The sequence below is a fragment of the Pelecanus crispus genome, chromosome 12 (genome assembly GCF_030463565.1).
Source record: "Pelecanus crispus isolate bPelCri1 chromosome 12, bPelCri1.pri, whole genome shotgun sequence".
NCBI lineage: Eukaryota > Metazoa > Chordata > Aves > Pelecaniformes > Pelecanidae > Pelecanus > Pelecanus crispus.
Genome location: NC_134654.1, coordinates 5,415,034 through 5,435,251, shown reverse-complemented (window position 1 = coordinate 5,435,251; position 20,218 = coordinate 5,415,034). Strand labels below are relative to the sequence as shown.

The window sequence follows — 20,218 nt, the reverse complement described above, 5'->3', positions numbered from 1 at the left end:
GCTCGCTCCGCTGGGCGCAGCCCGTGCCCTGCACGCGCCCCGGGTGCTCCTGGTCTCCGTGGCCATCTGCGTGCCCCCCTTCTCCAGGAGCCTGCGACTGGAAACTTCTAGGCTTGAGTTTGCCTGGAGGTCTCGCTCTTGGGACCCAACAACGCTTTCACCATGAGCTGTGGGACGCTTAAAATATTCAGGGTTAAGTGTATGACTCGTCTGTGTACAAACATGTAACAGAGAGTTGTGTTGAACAGGGCTTCTTCCCCCCATCTTCGTGTTTTGTGGAAAATTCCCTGGATTTAGCAATAACGCTCTGTGCGGCAGCGTTTCTAAACGCAGGCCCAGCTCCTGCGGCCCTCTTCCCCATCCGTCCTGTCGAAGCATGCGGGACTGAGCCTTCGGCGCCCACGCTGACCCGTTAGGCTCTCGCCTGAACCAAGGGGCTGAATGGTGAGAAGCTGCTGTGCCCGGAGTCGGGAGACAGTGAATCCCAGCTGTGAATCCCAGCTCCATTTTTGGACCCTGGGCAGCCCCAGAAAGCGCAGTGGCCAGGCCGGGCGCTGTCTCTTCATTTGCTGTGTGTTCTTGAGAAAACTGGAAGATCCGATCTACTAAGGTCAGCGCAACCAACCGTGTGAAGTTGTGCGGAGAAAGCCAGAACGCAGAGTCTGATCGGGTACAAGCAACGCGCTGAAACAAAGTGTGGCCCTCTTCCCAAAACGGGGATGGAGAGGAAAATGGGCAGGGGATGGCTGATGGCCGTGGCGCGCTGCAGGGCTGTTGGTTGGACCCAGCCAAGACATGCAACGCTTAGCATCATATAATGTTTGCTCAGTTTTAGGGAACAAAATTTACTTGGAAGAAGTGTCTTTATTAAAACTTGGTGGATGGCAGTGCCCATGGGGATTATTGCTCTAGAAGAATTTCATCAACTGCACCAGTAATTTGCTTGGCCTAAGGATCCTTTAGGACAGCTCTGATGCGGCAGTTTGCACCAAAATCCCTCCAGACTTAGTTACTAGGGAAACTCATGCACATTCGTAATACCGTTTTGAAAATACCTTGGGCTTTTTTTTTTTTTTTTTTTGCAAGCGTTTGAGGTGGTATTTGCATGTAAGCCAGGGTGAAACAGGAAGAACGCGGTGCTTTGTGCATCCCTCTGCCTGGCAGCACGAGTTAATGCTGGTACAATTGTTAGGCTAACGTAACCGCTGATAGAAAAATGAATGGGTAAACAGAACTGTTTGATTAAAAAAAGAGATAGAGGGTATAATGCAATTTGTGTGCACTATTTTAAGCAAGGCAAAGTTATTGGTCATGTTACCTCTGCTCAGAAACTAAATCCCGCTTGACCAAATGAGAAGGAGAGCTCTTTTTCCCCTCAGTGCTGTATTTGGTGGAAAGAGGAAGAGCAGGGTCTGTTACCTTTGGGATTCATTGAAATGCTTATGCTGCCTGGGATCAAATTAAATTTGATATAGGGCATGCCGTGCTATATTTTCTGACTTGGGATTTTAACAACTCTTGTCACATACCCAAATTTTATTTATGCAAGTCAGTTCTGTTGTACATACCGAGCGTTGCTCAAAGCTTGACGAAGAGCCGTGTATATTGATTGATGCACAGGGCACTTCTTGTCTGTCACGGAGTTTGAGGACTCTATCTCAGGCTGAAGCAAGAAACTTGTTTCACTTCCAGTAATGTCAGATGTCAGTTTGGGGAGCGAATAAACCAGTCCTGAGAGTCGGTTTATTGCAAAAATCTGCTGGCTTCCCTGACATGCTGCTCCCACTTGGACGCTCTTCGGACCCTTCAACAGCCCTGCTCGCTGCGTTGGAGGCTGGCGTTAAAACGAGGGGATACGTCTCCCAGGACAGTGTATCTTTTTGTCCAATGGTAGCCAACTCGGTGTTGGACGAGTGCGTATCTGTTAACATAACCATGGTGTAGCTGCAGCTCCGCAGGAGTTCTCCCTGCACGGGGCTGACGGAGCAGGGGCTGATCGCTTCCTCTTCCAAAGCAGCGTAACTGCTGGGCAGCTCGTCCAGTGGGCACGGTTTGCCTCATTGATCCCAAATAGAGTTTGGAGGCTCCTGAGAACATGGTTTGGGTGGGAAGGCAGCAGAATAACTGGTTGGGCAGCTGTAGCCTGCTTCCTGTTGAAATTGTTCCAGTATGACTCTTTCTTTTTCTTCTTTTCGTCCTTCCCAACCCCAGGTTTCTGCTTTCTGGCAATCTTCACGGTGGCTCAGTGGTTGCAAGCTATCCCTATGATGACTCTCCCACGCATAAGCCCACAGGAGTCTACAGTAAATCAGCTGATGACGAAGTGTTCAAATATTTGGCGAAAGCTTACGCGTCACATCACCCTATAATGAGAACTGGCAAACCCAATTGCCCTGGCGAGGAGGGAGAGACCTTCCAAGATGGTATCACAAACGGTGCCCAGTGGTATGATGTAGAAGGTAAGCTGTGCTGGTGAATCGCTCTAACTCTGCTAGTTCACCTAACAGGCTGTCTTGTAGAAATAGTTTCTTGCTCCCAGTAAGAACTGACATCCAAACCAGTGGTGATTATCAGAGAGGAAAGGACGGCGGGTGAAGTGGTATTTTTAGCTTTCAATGTGTTCTAGCAGCTTGAAATGAAGGGAAGTGGCATCACAGGCACCTCAGTTAAGTGCTTGATGAATTACAGCCTGGGAGATGTTCGTAGGGAATAGATCACAGCCAACTGGAGGGTTCTTCCTGACCCTGTTAGGTGCAGGAGAGTTATTCTGCATGTGGGAGGCTTCATTTGCCACATGAACGTTTATTAGTTCTCCGGGTGATTGCTAAATTTTGATACAGGAAAGAGGAAACTCATTAAAGGTATTAAACCAATGCCAGTATTCTGTCAGGGTTTTTTTTAACTTCCACATTTGTAATTTTGTAAATGATTATAGAATAGCCTGCTGTAAAAATATGTAAAATGATTCAAATGCGTGGTCTGACCTACCCTAGCCGCCTTAGCTGGAAGTGGGGTAGGGAGCTTTCCCGTGAACTGCTCTGCTGTTAGACCTGTGCAGAGGGTGACAACAAGCATGGCCTGTTCTCGTCCCCCAGTGTGCTGGGATCTAGAAGTGATCCAAAATTCGGTCTGCTGGGGCTTCTAGGAGAGCTCCTGTGCCCTCACTTAGGCAGCTGCGCTGGGAGGTGATCGAATACAAGCAAATTACCTCCTGGTGCCACCACTCTGCTTTGTGTGCAGGTGGCTGGCTTGGCTCAGCCGTGCTGTGAGCTGCTCTGTGTGCGTTGGTTCTGCTGAAAATGGGATTTAAAGGACAGTTTATGTGAGAAGATGTTCTTGTGGGAAAGGCTCTGTGGGCTGTTGGGAAGAGAAATCGTGGCCGTGTCATTAGAAGAAGTTACACCATTGCCCCCTCAGCGGATGTTGTACAACCATGGCCTCGCCAGACAGTGCAGAAACTTCTGTGGTGAGGTCACAACAAAAACCTTGCATAAATGATCCGAAAAAAGTTGCGTTGCTTTGCTGCGCCTGGGCTGCTCTGCTTTCCCTCACGCGAGGGCTGAGGGATGATGGCAGGAGTGCTGAGCAAGCAGTGACATCAAATGCTGTTTATGCTTCAGAGCTTACAGCTTAACAAATTCTAATAGGACGGCGTCTTTGCAAAACATGGGCTTCAGAGCTGGCTCCTGTCTTAACCCCGCATCTGCCTCGCTTGGGAGGGAGGGGGAGGGAGCACATCACCTCTGCTGGAAGTCTTGATTTCACTAGTGGCTGAATCATCCCCCAGGATTTCACTGGTCAAATAAGATGTCGTGTTCAAATAAGATGCGGTTTTTACCTCTTTCTCTAGCAGCCGTCTCCTTCCCTCCACCCTGTTGAGCACACCGGCCCTGGTGTTTGCTGGCTCAAGGTTCACTCTGCTGCTGTGAAAAGTCCAGCAGGAGGAGGGTTTGTGTAATCTGGTGAATTTGCTTACGAGGGAACAGGATATCCTGGGTGATCTGTGCTGCCTTGTTCTGGTGGCAGTCGTTATCGGCAAACATCTCAGTCGGGAGGTTTGTTAGCTGCAGCTCTAATGTTTTCTGACCTTGTAACGAAGCAGGATGGGTGTGCTCTCAAGGGAAGATGGTTCCAGAGCTTGGGGCCTGGGTTCCCCTGCCCCCAGTGAGCAGCATTTTTCGCTGCAGCGTTAACTTCTTCATCCTCCCGCTAGGATGCGAGACACCTGGCTAGTGGCCGCGGCACTGGTGTGCGAGCCTTTCGGGCTGCCTTCGCCTTGTCAGCGAGCAGAGCAGAGGTTTCACCTACTTTTGCTTTTCGTAGCAAGTGGCAAGGTGTGAACTGAAGACCAGTTTGCGCTGCACTGCCGTCGCTGTGGTTTGTGCTCCATCCGACAGCCTCTGGCCCCTGCGGAAACAAACCCTTTCGCTGTGACAAGCCACAGGCTCGGGCTCAGCGCTGATGGCTGTAGGCGATTCGTGGGCAGAGATTAAAGGGAGGATGCACCGACGCCAACTCTCAGAGCGTCGCTGGGGTTGGCAGACCTGCGCGGTTTCTCCCCTAAGTGGGAATTTACCTCTCGTTGCTGTTGAAGATGCACACGTGGAGGGTGATGGCAGCCCTCGGAGCACCTCCCAGGCTGAGGAGTGCCCGTAAAGTGTAACCCACGGGAGCTGAGATCCAGGCAGGAGCACGGGTGAACTAACAGATACCCCAGAGGCCAGGACGCGTGTATTTTGATGTTGTGTGAAGTCACCGTGTCTCTTTGGGGTTTTAGGTGTTAACGTTTATTTTTAGTGGTGGATGAAGAGCAGGCACACGGGAGTCAGTTGTATGCAGCGTGTGACAGAAGTGGCAAAACCCCCACGGTGGCTGTATTGTCATCTGACTCCCTCAGCTCTGTGCCAAGGACTGCTGAGGCTCATACTCAGCCCAAGAGGCCTTTCCCAGTGATTGCAGAATTTAAATGTGTGGTAAAATGAGGCTGGGGAAATCCTAGCACCTTGCAGGAGCTCCCTGGGCTGAGCTCTAGAGCTAACCAGAGCACGCGGTTCTGCGAACGGTGCGGGGCACGCGCTCGTGGCCTGCGGATCAGCTTGCGCCAGGAGAGGCTGCAGGCTCCAAGTGAACTAAAGCCAGAAAAAACAAAGAAATGAGAACATAATGTTTCAACAGGTGGAAATTTTCCTGCCACATTTTATCATGAGAAATCAAACATGCTGGAAAGCCAACTGCTATGCGATTCATTTTCCCGGAGTTACCAGTTCAGGTTTATGCTGGTGCCAGGCCCCATTAACTTTCATTTGAGTTTGCAAACAACCTCTTATGTGTGTCAAAGCGAGGTGGCAAGTACAAACTGTTGGAATAATTGTTAAGGTCAAGTGTGCACAGAGAAAGATGGCTCTCCGCCAGACGGCTGAATTTGACTGCTGCGTTCCAGCTGCTATAGATATGCGCCTCGGTGACTGGGGACACTTTTTGGAGGCTATCTCTGTTGTACATGCTCGTACTCTTCCTTCCTTTTTAACCTCTGAGGGCTTTAACTACCAAGTGGCTGGTTCAGATCAAGAAAATACATGCAAGTCTGGTGATGCTTGGAAAGTGGTTAAGAAACTGTTTTAAGTCTTATCTGTGGGAAGGACATGCTTGCCTTTGTTTTGTAAAGAGTGCAGTTCAGAAACGGAATTCAACGTAGTTTTCAATAGGGTATTTTGTGGGCAGCCTTGGAAGGTCGTCTTGTTATTTGGAGTCCCTTGCTAGAAGTTATTTTCCTTGCTAGTTCCTTGCTAGTTTGACTGTCTGATGTCCAAGTGTTTGAGGTGTTTCTGGTGTCTGCTGGAAGGCACTTCTCGGGTTCAAAGTGGATCGAGGTTAAGTGTGTGCTTACTAGGTTGTTTTGACTGTGGTTACTCGCCACGCTGAGCTTCTGAACAGCTTTTGGTGGCATCAAACTCGGAGCAATTAAAATGAGTGCCGAGAACAGTGGGTGCTCGCGGCGTCACTGTGGTGGCCTCTGTTTCCTGGGCACGGCAGAAGGCGGTTGCACAGTGTGAGCTCTGGTAGAAGTTTTCAGCCATGTCTTTCTGGGATACGCCCTTATGTGTTTGTGTTTTCGTAAAATTCTTAGCGTAAATTTTTCTTTCTTCTTGAGGAAAGTACTGGCTTGATGGTTCGAGGGTCTGATTCCTCTTTGCACATCTAACGCGAGCTGCTGGGCAGCGCTGTGGTGGTGCAGCTCTTGGGAAGACTCTGCCCTCCTCTTGGAGAGAGCCCCGGGCAGGCTGCAGGGCTGTGCTGCTCTGGGCTGTGTGATGCAGCTGCTGGAGTTGGAGGCTGAAACCTCACCCCCTCTGAGTTTTAATGATTTCAGACTAATGGACCGAAACATTCCTCTGCCTGTTTGGTGCTGCTGCTGGTGCTCACCCCATCTCATGGTACGAGACAGTCGGTTCTGTCCACAGAGTAAGCAACTCGTGCCACGTATTTAATCACATCTCTAGCTTGCTTTGTGCTGTCTGCTCTCTCTACAGAGCAGACAGGACCGTTTCTCTGCGTTGACTTAGCTGCAGGTCTCTCATCTCCTAATGCCTGCTCCAGCGAGAGCTGGAATTAGAGAGGTTTCTGCATAGTGCAGTTCGAAAATAGAGTCCTGGCTGGCTGGCCTGGAAGGCTTCTCCTGGCACGTGGTGTATTTATGGTGTCTGGATCCCCGGGCTTGACTCTAGAGAGCTGCATTCCCCTGCTTGCCTGCCTGGTGTGGAGCTTGGCAGGGAGCAGAGGCGCGCTTGTCAGAGTGAACTCCGCAGCGCTTGTGCTGCGAGAGGTCTGGGAGCCTTGCCTGAAGTGCAGTCCTGATGCTCAAGGAGTGGGGCAGAGCAGGGGACAGGTTTGTTCTGAGCATTTTTGTGACCCACTGCCAGCTGGGGACTGACTTGCTGTGACTGTAAGCTGCTCACTCTTGCTTTGCTTTCCTCGCTGGTAAAATAGGTATGATGCTTCATTGGGAGGCTGAAGCTTTACGCAGTGTGGGCTTAAAGACACCCTGTGATTAAAGAATGCTGGAATAAATCCAGCAAGTTATCCCAGGTATTACCCAAACAGATAGGCAGAGTTTAAGCACTGTAGTCTGACAGTCCTCTGCCTTGGGTGTGCTTTTTCTGCTCTGCTCCTTGAATGTAGTGCTGTGCTAATGGTGGGCTGTGTACAGGTCTCTCTTTACACCTCCAGATCTTCTGCATAGCCGGGAGAGGCTGTGCAGATGGTATATGGAAAAATACATAATTCCATATGCTGTAAAAATAACTGTCCTGCTCTGCAATGGGGCCACGTGAAGGCCAAATATGTGCAGCGGATACGATCCAAATTTTCACGCATGCAATGGACTACTTTCTTGAAGAGACAGTTTTACTGAAATTGATGCAGCAAGCTCTAATTTAGTCTGTTGCTGCTCTGTTATGGGTGAGCATCTGTCCTAAATTTGCTTGAATGGCAGATGAAGCACTAAATATGCTTCATAATGGCTCTGGTTTACGTATGGATGTTTTCAAATGCATTTAGCGTCCTGCTATGAACAGATGGCTATAGGCTGGCAAATTGTTTCATTCTGCATGGTGTTTACTGGCAAGAGAGCAGCCCGCTGTGGGTTACTTCTCTGAGCCTGGTAACGGGAGCTGAGTAGAACTGAGTATGTATCAGATTCGCAGGCCTCATTCCTCTAACCTCTTGAAGTGAATTTGAGAGTTTTAAAGTCCACAAACACTTTTTGGCCCCTTGTGCTGGACAGAAAAGTCTCTTTCCTGTTTTGATCTCAGCCCGTGCACAAGCTGCAATGCTTTCCTTCTGGCTGCGGGTGACATTTGATTTGTTACAACAAAAGCTTCGTGTTCCCTTAGCAGCAGGCTCCCAGAAGAATCCAGAGGAACTGGGACGTCTTTGATGTGGTACCGTCCCGCACATCTTCCCAGGGGTCTGTTCTTCTAAATCCTACTTTATGCTGTCAGTCCATCCCTGCGTTACCCGAGTGTGGTGGGGCTATTGAATTCAGAGCAGCGGTCCCTGACCTTTTGGGACAGTGAATGCTCACAGCCACCACAGTCGGTATGAGACTCCACTGCTTGGTAAAGTGCTGCTGATAGCTTTTCCTGGCCGTGCATTAACACAGCCTCTGCAACGCCAGGTAGTGCATTTGCATCGTGGTGTCGATCCATTCTGGCCGGTTAATTGGCCAGCACCCTGGAGGGTCCTTCGCTTGTGAATGATTAGGAAACTGCTCAGACAAAGCAAGTAAGGTTTGTTAGCATAGCACTAATGTAGCACTTTGGCGGGCAAAGCAAAAGATGGGAGTACAAAGTATGCGTTTCTTACAGACTTGCCTGCTGGGGTCCTGCAGGCTGGTGCCATGACATGTGCCTGACAAGCACAGGCTGCCTTCTGCTTTCCTTCCTCCTGAAGTTTGCATCTGCCTCCTATGGAGCAAATGTATAACTGGTCCATGACAGACGGGCTTCTGCGAGCCAGTTTGACTTCTTCAACTCATCCAGAAAAGACCCATTGCCTGGGCCCCTGTGTCCAGCTGACACCGGTGGGAGCGGTTCAGTCGGTGCGCCGTGGTCCCGGGTGCTGCCGTGCAGGTTGGGATGGAGCCGTCTGGGCAGCGGTGGCTGAGGCCGTGGCATGCCAGTCTGCCCGGATTGTAAGCGTCTAAGGCTGTGTAACCCAGAAGGTACCATCAGTATGCATAGAACTTAGCGTGGTGTGTTTTCCATACTGACACAACTGCCTGATTTACTGGTGCTGGTGGAACAGTCCTCTCCTGTGGCCATGACATCTGGCTACGGTCCTGTGGTGGGATTTGTCAGGGTGACTCTGAAACCTGTTTCACAGACTTGTGGTGGTTTTGGAATGTCCTTTTTACTACTGAAGACTCCCATGAATGTTTAGAGGGCTGAACACTTGCAGTCTTCAGCAGCATGCTGAAGTCTGAGCTCCAGATCATGAGTGTCGATACCTGCGGACCTCAAGTCCTGCTGGTACATGATTCATTCCTGTTTGAGAAACAGATTTGCTTGCTGAGGGTTGGACGTAAACTTCAAGCAGATGCGGTCAGGGCACTTGCTGGAACAAGGTGACCTTTTTGTTTCATAGCAGTGCCTGTGGTTTCTCTGAAGGGCAAGGATAGCAAGATGAGATTAATACTGGGAAACAGCTCTGTGCGCTCCTGTTTTCTGGTGCTCGTGGAGGTTTGGCTGTTTTAACACTAAGCTACCGAGCTGTTCCCAGGTGCTGCAACGTTCTTAAATTAATTGAGACTGCTGCCTTAAAGAGGAAATGTGGGAGGAGGCTGGTGACTTGGCTGCAGGGCTCAGGGAAAAGAGCAGGTTTCCCAGGTGGACAAGTCTGTGTCCTGTTCTCCTCTTGCAGGACCTGGCTGCTGTGGGGTCACAGGAGTCCTCAGCGGTGAGGGAGGTGTCGCTGCCCTCCCAGCTCAACAGGGGAGTTTCCTGAAGGTGACTTGGACTCGCTGCAGTTCACTGCGTGCTGTCACCATGTCAGATCCTGTCAGACTTTCCGCTAGGGCTGCTCTAAATATCACGTAAATGGAGACCTTCAGATAAGGAGTTGGAGGAAAAGAGCAGCCTGAGGAAGCAGAGACGGGGAAGCATTGCTCTCATCTCGTCTAGAGTTTTGCTGAGTTTTTTGGGGGAGAAAAGCTGTGTGGTCCTTGAAACTTTCAACATGCAGATTTGAGCTGCCACCTCCCAGGTTGATAGTCTGGTGTGTTCTTTTGTATCAGAGGCCCGAAGCTCATTTTGGGTAGGGTAACGTCTCTTGTGGGAAAACCTCGCAAATCTAAAGGTGGCTTGGAGCACATAGCGAAGGAGTCAGCAGTAGTAATGTTCAAACTCCAGTGTGCCTGCCCTGGCCTCCAGGATTTGTAGTGTCTGGAAAATGTCTTCCCAGTGAAATGAAGCCATATGAATTTCCAAATGCTGTGCTGCTGAGTTCAGCTGGCAGAGCAGTGAGACCGAAGGGACTGTCATCTTTGAACTGTCTGCGGCTGATCTGAATGGCCCGGTGTGCTGGTTACTGGGAGAAACAGAGCTCAGTCTTCCCCAGCACAGGCTCTCACCGTGATCTGATCTGACTTTTCTCCTTAGGTTGTTCACTCTGGAGCTAGGACAGCATCGTGGTGAGATGCCGTGGGGGGCTGAAGGACAGGGAAAAATGTGCATCCTGTGGCGGGATGTCTGTGCATTGCTCTTGGGACATGTCTCTGTCTCATTTTCTCAGGTGGGATGCAGGATTACAACTACGTGTGGGCCAACTGCTTTGAGATCACGTTGGAGCTGTCCTGCTGCAAATATCCACCGACCTCTGAGCTTCAGCAGGAGTGGGAGAATAACCGGGAGTCTCTCCTTGCTTTCATTGAGAAGGTAGTGCGGGCTGGGACGGGGCACGGGGGCAGCAGCTGTGAAACCCGCGTGTCCGTGCTGGGCTGAGCGCACCATGTTCAGTTGCTCTTGTGGCTTTGTTTGCTGCGTGTGGTAACACAACTGCTGCAGTCGCTGTGCAGAGGTTGGTGGCTACAAAGCCTGCTGCATATCTCTGTGGTTCTGCCACAGTTCCCACATCCTCCACGATAGCAGAGCTCTGCTCAGAGGGGCGTCATGGGGTTCAGTGTTAAATAGAGGGACCAATCAGTGCAGTTCTCACTAAGCAAGGCAGAGTACCTGTATGGCCTCAGTGCCATGAACCTCCAGTGATGTTCAACGGCACCAACACTGCTGAGACCTTGGCTTGCAGCATCCTCTGCCGGGCTGTCTCCAGATGCCTGCGTATGAGTTGAGAAGGTGACAGTTTAGGCTGGGAAGGGAGGCAGCTGCATTTTGTCCCTTGGTATGGCCTGTAATCCTGCTATGTTCATATTGTGTGCCTGTGGCGATGAAATAGGGGATTTGTTAGGGACAATCAGTTCTGAGATCTTGCTGCCTTCCCAGTGCGTGCTAGAATTCCTGTGTGTCTGGCCAAGCACTGTCTAAATCGTGGGCCCTTTTGTGTCTTTGCCTATCAGCTCTCCTGCTCTGCTGCGTTTGGGTAAGGGCAGGGGGTTATTCCTGCGGGAGGGCACGGTTCCCCTGATGTTGCCTGTCTTCAGCCAGGCTCTCGCATTGTTTCCCTCAGGTCCACATTGGTGTGAAAGGCTTTGTCAGGGATGCAGTCACTGGAGCTGGCCTGGAGAACGCGACCATTGTTGTTGCTGGTATTGCTCATAACATCACAGCAGGCAAAAGTGGCGATTACCACCGACTGCTTGTGCCTGGGACCTACAACGTGACCGCAGTTGTAATGGGGTAATGTCTCTATGGCAGCCTGCATCCGTGCTGCCAACTGCTCATGTTCCTTCACTTGATTTCTTTCCCCAGAGCATCTTGTTGTGTATTTAAGGGGCTTGGCTGGAAGCTGCAGGAGTAAAGGACTCCAACCTAGAGTTGCAGCTGTGTTTGCTCACACCATGCCCCGCTGCAGCGGGGTGCTGTTGGGTGCGCAGCATTTTTGTCACCTTTGTTTGACTGCTTATATCAGCCTGCATCTTACTTTCTGGGCAAAGGGAGAAAGTGGAGTAGGGTCACCCCAGTAAGAGTTTGTGTTGTCTCAAGTCTGGGTGTACACACACAGCTTGCCCCTAGGCTAGCCCTGTGATATGCTTGTGGCTTCTTCCCCAGTGAGGCTGTAAGCAAGAATTCATGCCTCTGTGGCACAGCAAGGACAGCAGCGTAGTTTGGTCAAGCGTTGGTGGGATGAGTCCCATTAGCTTGTTTGCTGGTGAATCTCTCACATAGTCGTTAACTATGGGCTGGGAGGAGTAGGCTGAAGTGGTGGAGAGGCTGCAGGGGGTTTTGGCCTCTGTTCTGCAGAGCCTCCTTGCTGAAGCCAGCTGGGTTTTTTTACAGTTACACACCAGTGACCAGAGAGAACATCGAGGTGAAGGAGGGAGCTGCAACAGAAGTGGATTTCTCCTTGCAGCCAACTGTAATGCCACCGGCTCTTAACGTCACGCAGTTCACAGCAACGCCTGCTCCTGTCTCTACCATCGCCCCCACCCCTGTGCAGGCAGAGGCCCCAAGCCCAACTTCTCTCCATCAACCCATCCAACCTGTGGACTTCCGCCACCATCACTTTTCAGACATGGAGATCTTTCTGCGGCGGTACGCCAGCGAGTACCCCAGCATAACCCGACTCTACTCTGTGGGCAAGTCGGTGGAGCTGCGGGAGCTCTATGTAATGGAGATCTCAGACAACCCTGGCATCCATGAAGCAGGTAACGTGGGAAATCCTTTTTAGCGAGGCACAAATGCAAGCAACAGACCCTTTGCGCTGGGAGACCATGGGCAGAGCGAAAGGGAGTGTAGAGCTGGCACCTGTCTGAAGAGAGACTGAGCTGCTCCTTGCGGTATCCTTTTGTAAAAAGACCAGGTGCAGTGGGTGGCTCTAGCATGTTAGAGTGTTGCTGGAGACATCTACACTGGTCATGGAGCTCTGGGGACAGAGGGACCAAGGGGCTCCCCCAAAACAATGTTCGTCCTTTTTGGTGGTGTGGGAGCAGAAGGGTAAATTTTAGGTAAACGCCCTCCAGCCCTGCAGAAAGGCCTGAGAGCGCAATGCTCAGGGTGGTGAGGTGTTAGTGTAGTGGTTATAATTGTCTCTTTGGTGTGGCCATGTGTGTGCAGGTGAGCCAGAGTTCAAGTACATCGGCAACATGCATGGGAATGAAGTTGTGGGGCGAGAGCTTCTCCTGAACCTCATTGAGTACCTCTGCAAGAACTTTGGCACAGATCCTGAAGTGACTGACTTGGTCCGGAGCACACGGATCCACATCATGCCATCCATGAACCCTGATGGCTATGAGAAGTCCCAGGAAGGTAGTGCTGTCTGCGCTGCAACATCTGTGGGGTTTCTAGCTCTGAGAACAAGCCTTTGGGTTCGTGGTACCTCTCTGAGAAATCTGGAAGCTTTGCTGGAGCAGAAGTGCTCTCTGCACCGAGAGGCTGGGAAGGGACTTGGTGCGTGCTGTGGGATGAGTGGGTGGACCCTGCACTGCAGTTTTTGGGCTGTCAACTGATGCTTGAAGCTGTTGGAGGGAGCTCTTACGCTTCAGCAGTGCCACATACTGCCCCTGTTTGGGTCCCTTTATGCTTTGTGCCTATCCCAGGGCTTATTTTTAAAAAAGACATTCTTTTGACATAGCTCATATTTGCTGTGCTTTGGTCCATGCTCGTAGTAACATGTGACATGGGAACCAGGCTGTCTGCAGAGCACTTGCCCAAGGATAATATAGACTTTTATCGTGATGTTGAAATTGGCAAAAACATCCTTCAGGGAAGTCCTTAAAACTGCGTGGCTCTTGCAGATTGGCAGAACAAAGTCTGTCCAGAACGATTTTCTGGAAGCAGAGCTCTGCTTGGTTTTAACAAAGAACTTGTCCAGCTGGTTTGAGGAGGTGAGCTCTGAGGTTTCTGCAGTCGTGACATCCGGCTGCTGGGATTGTTCATGGTTCGCTGCCTTTCTGCTAGCTGTGGTCTGGCTGGCACCGAGAGCCTGTGCAAAACACCTGCTGAAAGGGCCCTCAGACACTTTCATGCACAGAGCAGGCTCGTCGCTGAAGGAGAGTGTGGGTGTCCCCTCACTCTGGGGTGTAGGAAGCCAGCACTGTTGTGCTCTCTGCTGTCTTCTGTTAATTAATAGCTGTAAGCTCTGTAGTTAAGAGGATGAAGCCTCTGCAGTGAAGTGGGAACTTGCATAGGGCACAAGCTTGAACTTGTGTTTAATTTTCAGGAGACAGAGGAGGTACTGTTGGCAGAAACAACAGCAACAACTATGACCTGAACCGGAACTTCCCAGATCAGTTCTTCCATGTGGCGGACCCTCCACAGCCAGAAACTCTCGCTGTCATGACCTGGTTAAAGACTTACCCATTTGTGCTCTCAGCAAACCTGCACGGAGGTACGGCAGCCAAACCGAGCTCCCTCCTTTGCACTGAGGTTCAAGGGATGGGAGCTTGCGGGGCTATCTCCATGGTGTTGTAGACATGAACGGAGGAGCTCTTGCAGAGAGCTCTCTGCCCTCGGCATTGCTATGAAATGGCAGGAGCGAAGGCAGCCGGCTTCCTGCAGCAGGGGCAAGGTCATTTCCAAAGGGCCTACACAAACAAAGAGTAAACCAAACCTTTTGTTCATGCTGCTGGAAGATGGATCAGAAGCTGGAAATAGTGGGTGAAAACCGTGTCCCCAAGCACATTTGTAGGGAGTTGAAGAGGCTGCTGGGCTGATCACAACCACTTCTCTGAAGGGAGCACATGCGTTGGGGAGTAGCTAACTCGCTGCCTGCTGGGAGATGGGAATGGGCTCGTCAGCGGCTGCTCAGCAGCTGGGTCTGGGAATGTGATACAGTGCTGTGGCTGTTGGAGGCTTCGTAGTATTTATAAAATGAAGGGAATGAGATGTAGTCCTGAGGGTTCCCTGCCTTGAATTGCATGGCGGAACTATGAAATTTGCTGTAATTTAATTATCTTTTTGGAGTGATCTAAATTAAGTCTCTGTATTACAGCTTATTCCCTAGACAGTTTGTCTGCGGGCTTGTAGCTGTGGTAACTTGCAGGTGGCTGCTTTGTGCTAGCATGTTTAATTTTGTAGTGCAGAAGTACCGTGTGTGGGTACGAGGGAGCTGGCAGTTCTCCAGCAGCGGTGGTGTCTGGGGTTCCATGGTGCTATTAGTACAACTTGCTTAGGGAAAGCTTCAGTAAGCCAAAGATGTTATAATCTGACGGTGCTTGCAATAAACTCCAGAAGGCTGAAAAACTACAGCAGTTGGGCCCAGGGCACTATGCATGTTCTAGGAAATACCCCCCTTTGCTTTCTGTCCTCTGCAAAAGGGATTATTACAAGGTTGTGTTCAGCCCTGCTGCATATAAGAACCAAACCTTTGATGTGTGGTGGCTTTGGTTCACCTTCCCAAATGGGTGTGGTCTTATTCCTGTGCTTTTGTGGGCTCTTCTAGCCACTGGGCTTAGCGCTTTGTTTAATGCCAAGTCTTGAGAAACAGAAGACTTGGCACTCTTTGGAGAAAAATAAAAACTTCCCCCATTAGGCTGAGGGATCACTTGGAAAGCGTGCAAGTACGAGTCAAAGCTTGTCTCCCCTGCAGGTTCTCTGGTGGTTAATTACCCCTTTGATGATGATGAACAAGGAGTAGCCGTATACAGTAAATCCCCAGACGATGCTGTGTTTCAGCAGCTGGCACTTTCCTACTCCAAGGTAAAGCTCTAACGGGAAAACAGGCACATCCTGCTGCGTTAACTCCTTGTGCTGTCGGGAGCCTCCTGAGCAGCTGGTAGAGGAGGGCGCAGGTACTGTGGGCGCCTGGGGTTGCAGGCACAGCAGAAGGGTCCTGCGGGAGGCTCGTGGTCCGTGAGTGGATGCCCGGCACGTTCTGTCTGCAGGCACTGTAGGAGGAGCGCTCTGTGCAGGCATGGGGGCCATATGCACAGAGGGATGGTAGAAAATGGTGAAAACATGGGCCGGGAGGAGAGCGAGAATGTCCATGGGCTGCGGTTGGGTGTGGGTGCAGTCGGTTTGTGCTGCAGCTGTACAAACACGTGCCTGCATGAACCTGTGTGTTTGGTAACCCCAAGTGTGTGACTAATGTTAGAGCAGAAGTGCCAGTGGCTGTAGAGTGCAAAGACTCGGCTTCACATGTTGCGTCTTGCTTTTTAGGAAAATGCAAAGATGTATCAGGGAATCCCCTGTAAGGATATGTACCCCACCGAGTACTTCCCGCATGGCATCACTAATGGGGCTCAGTGGTACAACGTTCCAGGTAAAGTAGACCTTAAATCTCTTGCATTGTTTGTGTCCACGTTAATGCATGTGCAGCTTAAAGAATTTAGTCTGATCAGTCACAAACTCTGCATTGGTCAGCCCAGACTACTGGGACTCGGGTTTCTTTTATAACCCAGATAAAGTTATACCTGAGGGAAGGAATTTATAGTGTAGTTCTTCCACCTATCAGCAAAGTAGTTTCATAAAATTTTACAGCAGTATATTAGCATGAGAGGTATTTACAAAGAGGGTGGTTATTTGCCTGCTATTTTGGCATCTCTTTGAAGCTTGAATCTTGTCCTGCGTAAAAGCCTTCTCTCTTCAGCTATAAAATGCGTGCTGTAGTTTGTACTTCATCTTTCTCTGCTATCTGATGTATATTTATTTTTTTGAGCTGTAGTACAGTTGTCTTTAAGAGACCTTGTCAGAACGTTTTTTACATTCCTGTTGTAGGTGGGATGCAAGACTGGAATTACTTACATACGAACTGCTTTGAAGTGACCATTGAGTTGGGCTGTGTGAAATATCCAAAAGCTGAGGAGCTGCCAAAGTACTGGGAGCAGAACCACCGATCTCTCCTCCAGTTCATGAAACAGGTGAGACACTTTGACCCCAAGCAATTGTGTGAGCTGCCTCTGGGGTTTGTGTTAGATGTGCCAGAATGAACAGGCTAATCTGCGGGCTGAAGCAAGTCCTGGCCAGACTGGGTACCTGCTCCACAGAAATAATCCCCATCAGAACATGTCTGGACTCCTCTCCCCTCCTTCTCAACATACCAAAAATCTGTATGGAAACAGCAGCCTTTTTCCCGATGTAGGTGTGGGCTTTTTATTTGCTACTACCTTGGTTTTCCCTAGGCCGGAGTGGCCTTTATGTGCCGTTCTCCTTGGAGTCGGGGCTGGTGGTAGTGCTGTGCACCTGGTGCATGCAAACAAAGGTGTGGAGCAAAGAGTGCTGTGGTGGCACCCTGAGCCAAACAATTGCTCACTGTACTCCTCAGGTGATCTTTGTCCATGCCAGCCGCTGGCAAGTCTAACCTGAACCCTTTTGGAACATGTTGCTCCTCTGGGAATGCTCCTGGGCTGGGAGTTGGTGGGATCTGGGTGTCAGTGACCCCACAGCGATGTGTGGGGTGGGAGGTAGAGCAAGGGCTGGCACTCAGCAGAGCTCCGGGTCTGTGCTCAGGTTCACCATGGCGTCTGGGGATTTGTGCTGGATGCTGTGGACGGAAGGGGCATTCTCAATGCCACCATCAGCGTTGCCAACATCAACCACCCGGTCACCACCTACAGGGATGGAGACTACTGGCGCCTCTTGGTCCAGGGGACGTACAAAATCACAGCATCTGCCCGAGGGTGAGTGAGGCATGGCACGAGGAGCTGCACTCCCGACTTCCCAGTCAGGAGTAGTCCCACCGCCTCTGCCTACAGCAGACGTAGGCATGGGTGTTTCTTCTGCCTTCCGGCCTGTGCAGAGTTAGCAATGTGGTGCTACCCTGGTGTCAAAGACTGCTCGCTTGGCGCCGGTGTACAATCCAAATCTTCCCTTGTTTGGAGGTGGTATGGGGAAGGAGTTGATAACTTAGTGTCTTTAGGGGAAATTCTCTTTCAGACAGATGCCCGCAGAAATGAATTCATCATTTCAACAGCTGCCAAAACCTTTGGGTTTTAAAGCAGCCTGACTTGTTGTCCTGCCAGTCTGCCACGTAACCCTGCAACACCTGAGCCAAAAGCAGCTGAGTGCTGTGTTGGGCCCTGAGCTGCTCCCTGTCCTCCTGTCCCTTTGAAGTGTTATTACTTTTTTTTTTTTTTTTTTTTTTTCTTTTTTTTTTCTCTAAGATGCTTCTCACTTTTGACTGGGGAGCAGTAGCAGTCCCATGTGAGTGTCTAGTTAGGAAGGGAGGTGGCTCGTTGTGTGAGGCCTTGAGCCCCTGATGTTTCCTTGTGCCTTCTCTTCCCTGGGCAGGTATGATCCGGTCACTAAGACGGTGGAAGTTGGCAGCAAAGGTGGGGTGCAGGTCAACTTCACTCTTTCACGGACAGACGTCAAAGTGGAGGAGGGGAAGGTGCCGGTCCTGAACACCCCAGACACCAGCGACCCCAATGAGAAAGAATTTGAGACCCTGATCAAAGATCTGTCTGCTGAGAATGGTCTGGAGCGCCTCCTGCTCGCCTCCCCGAGGGATGTCTCTCCTTATCGATACCGCCCTTACAAGGACCTCTCGGAGTTCCTCCGAGGCCTCTATCTGAACTACCCGGAGATCACAAATCTCACCAGGTGAGAACTCAAAGCAGTGGTGCTCAGCTCAGCACAGCTCCACAGCAGCCTGTGGTAGGGAAGCAGTGAGATGACGAGCCATGAGCGCAGTGCAGAGACGGGGAGCTTGTCCCTCCCCTGCCCTGGTCCCTGAGTTCAAGGGAGTCCCGCATGTAAGGGCATGGTGGCGGAGCACTGGCTGCAGGGACTTGCAGATGCATCCGTGTACTTTTTCCTGAGACATCGTTTTACTGACTTAAACCTGGGGTGCTGTCAGTTCCCCAGGGGTGCCTGGGACTGGCAATGTTCCCAGCATTGATATCCCAAGTTTCTGCAAATACCTCTGTTCCATGCTCTCCGTTTCCTCCCTTTTCCAAATCCTTTCTGACATCCACCCTGCTAAAAATTCCCCAGCAAAAGCGATCAAATTTGACTTAAAAATCTCCAGTGGCCTTTTTTGATTGTCTGCCTTCAGATTTTAATTCAATAGCACGAGACGTCTGAGTTAGCTTGCCGTGAGCCAAGGTCTCTGCCCTCCTGCAGACCAGCTGTCTACAGTCCTCTGCTTTCCTTTGTGACCTGTAGCGCTTATCCTCTGTCAGCTTTAGAAAGCACAAATCTCTTTGTCCCAGGACCTCATTTGCTTGTTGTTACCAGGCACAACATGCTCATGTGCTGTCTCCGCTGGTGCCAAGGCTGCTTTTCAGATCTGTAGCCTCTATTGTCTATCCAGTTGCATCAGCCCCGATTGCGTTCCTTGCTTTGCTGTCATTCAGTTTGCTAACTTAATAGCATGACTGTGGCAACAACTTCTGCATTAGTGGAAATAGGCCTGCTTTTGTCCTCTAAACTGGGTGCTTTATAAATTACTTTGATGTCTAGATGTATCCCGCTCTGAAGGGGGGGGAGGGGGAAGGGCAAACCAACAACATTGGAGGCACAGAGGCATTTAGCAGTTCCACATTCATGGTGATGGTATAGGCTATATAGAGATACATGGAGCATTGGGCATCCCGTACATCTGGATCTGGATACATTCTTACACAGATGCTTGTGTTCAAACTGATGTTCATAGTGAATTTGATTCAGTGCTGCTGCAAATCTCCCATGATGTGGTTGTGTTTTGTATGTCACATGTCTCTGCAGCCTCCTCATGGAGGTAGGCAGCAGTTCCTTTCCACACCAGGATTTCTCCGTAGGGCCAGGCTAGGGGCGCGGCTCTCTTCCTGAGCTGATGCTCTGGTTTCTCATCTCTTGGCAGTTTGGGTCAGAGCGTCGAATTCCGTCAGATCTGGTCCCTCGAAATCTCCAACAAGCCCAACCAGTCCGAGCCTGAGGAGCCAAAGATCCGCTTTGTTGCTGGTATTCATGGAAACGCTCCTGTTGGTACAGAGCTGCTCCTGGCACTGGCAGAATTTCTTTGCATGAACTACAAGAAGAACGCTGGTGTTACAAAGGTGAGAAGCCAATGCGAGGGACCATCTTGGAGCCCTCCAGTTATATCCTGAGAAGACAGTGCTCGCTGGGAGAGACTTGTCTTGTTAACAGTGGCTTGTAGGTTGCAGTGATCCCACACGTAATGGGGAGGTGTGAAATCCACAGGGCCAGTGGGAACCTCTGACTGCTGATATCAATATAAGCAGCAGTTCCTAGGGTGAGATCCAGACAAATGAGATGCACAGAGAATGAACCCTACTGATTGCGCTTTATGTACTGTTTCTTCTCCTTTTGTTCAGCTGATTAACCGAACACGGATTGTGATTGTGCCTTCCCTGAATCCAGACGGACGTGAGATAGCGCAGGAGAGAGGCTGCACATCGAAGATAGGCCAGACTAACGCTCATGGCAGAGATCTGGACACAGACTTTGCAAGTAAAGCAAACTAGAGCAAAGTGATGTGTAGTGTCCCTGTAGAAATGCAGGCTGCTGTAGAAGTCTCCTGCTAGCTGCTCTAGGGTCGGTTTAGTTGTTTGGTTACACGGTCTACCTGTAAAGAGAGCAGCGCTCCTGCCCTGCAGCCCAGGCAGCACAGCTGCTGGGAAGCTTCCAAAGCTTGGATCCCCCTTACAGATGGTAATTTGCAGTCC

At 50.5% G+C, this 20,218-nt stretch overlaps 1 protein-coding gene across 2 annotated transcripts in view; it reads left to right on the top strand.

The window, feature by feature from the left end:
* The window catches only part of CPD (carboxypeptidase D), a 28,061-nt gene that overhangs the window by 1,013 nt on the left and 6,830 nt on the right, over nucleotides 1–20,218 (top strand). The window contains exons 1-14 of one of the 2 annotated variants that reach the window (XM_075720085.1): nucleotides 1,443–1,913; nucleotides 2,212–2,459; nucleotides 10,291–10,433; nucleotides 11,182–11,351; nucleotides 11,952–12,319; nucleotides 12,729–12,920; nucleotides 13,834–14,001; nucleotides 15,202–15,311; nucleotides 15,771–15,873; nucleotides 16,329–16,471; nucleotides 17,061–17,230; nucleotides 17,841–18,152; nucleotides 19,393–19,588; nucleotides 19,868–20,003. In XM_075720085.1, the coding sequence (XP_075576200.1) occupies nucleotides 1,702–1,913; nucleotides 2,212–2,459; nucleotides 10,291–10,433; nucleotides 11,182–11,351; nucleotides 11,952–12,319; nucleotides 12,729–12,920; nucleotides 13,834–14,001; nucleotides 15,202–15,311; nucleotides 15,771–15,873; nucleotides 16,329–16,471; nucleotides 17,061–17,230; nucleotides 17,841–18,152; nucleotides 19,393–19,588; nucleotides 19,868–20,003 (2,671 nt within the window). In that variant the 5' untranslated portion in view covers nucleotides 1,443–1,701. Of the gene's footprint in view, nucleotides 1–1,442; nucleotides 1,914–2,211; nucleotides 2,460–10,290; nucleotides 10,434–11,181; nucleotides 11,352–11,951; nucleotides 12,320–12,728; nucleotides 12,921–13,833; nucleotides 14,002–15,201; nucleotides 15,312–15,770; nucleotides 15,874–16,328; nucleotides 16,472–17,060; nucleotides 17,231–17,840; nucleotides 18,153–19,392; nucleotides 19,589–19,867; nucleotides 20,004–20,218 lie in introns of those variants that run through there. The other variant, XM_075720084.1, reaches the window with a different exon arrangement.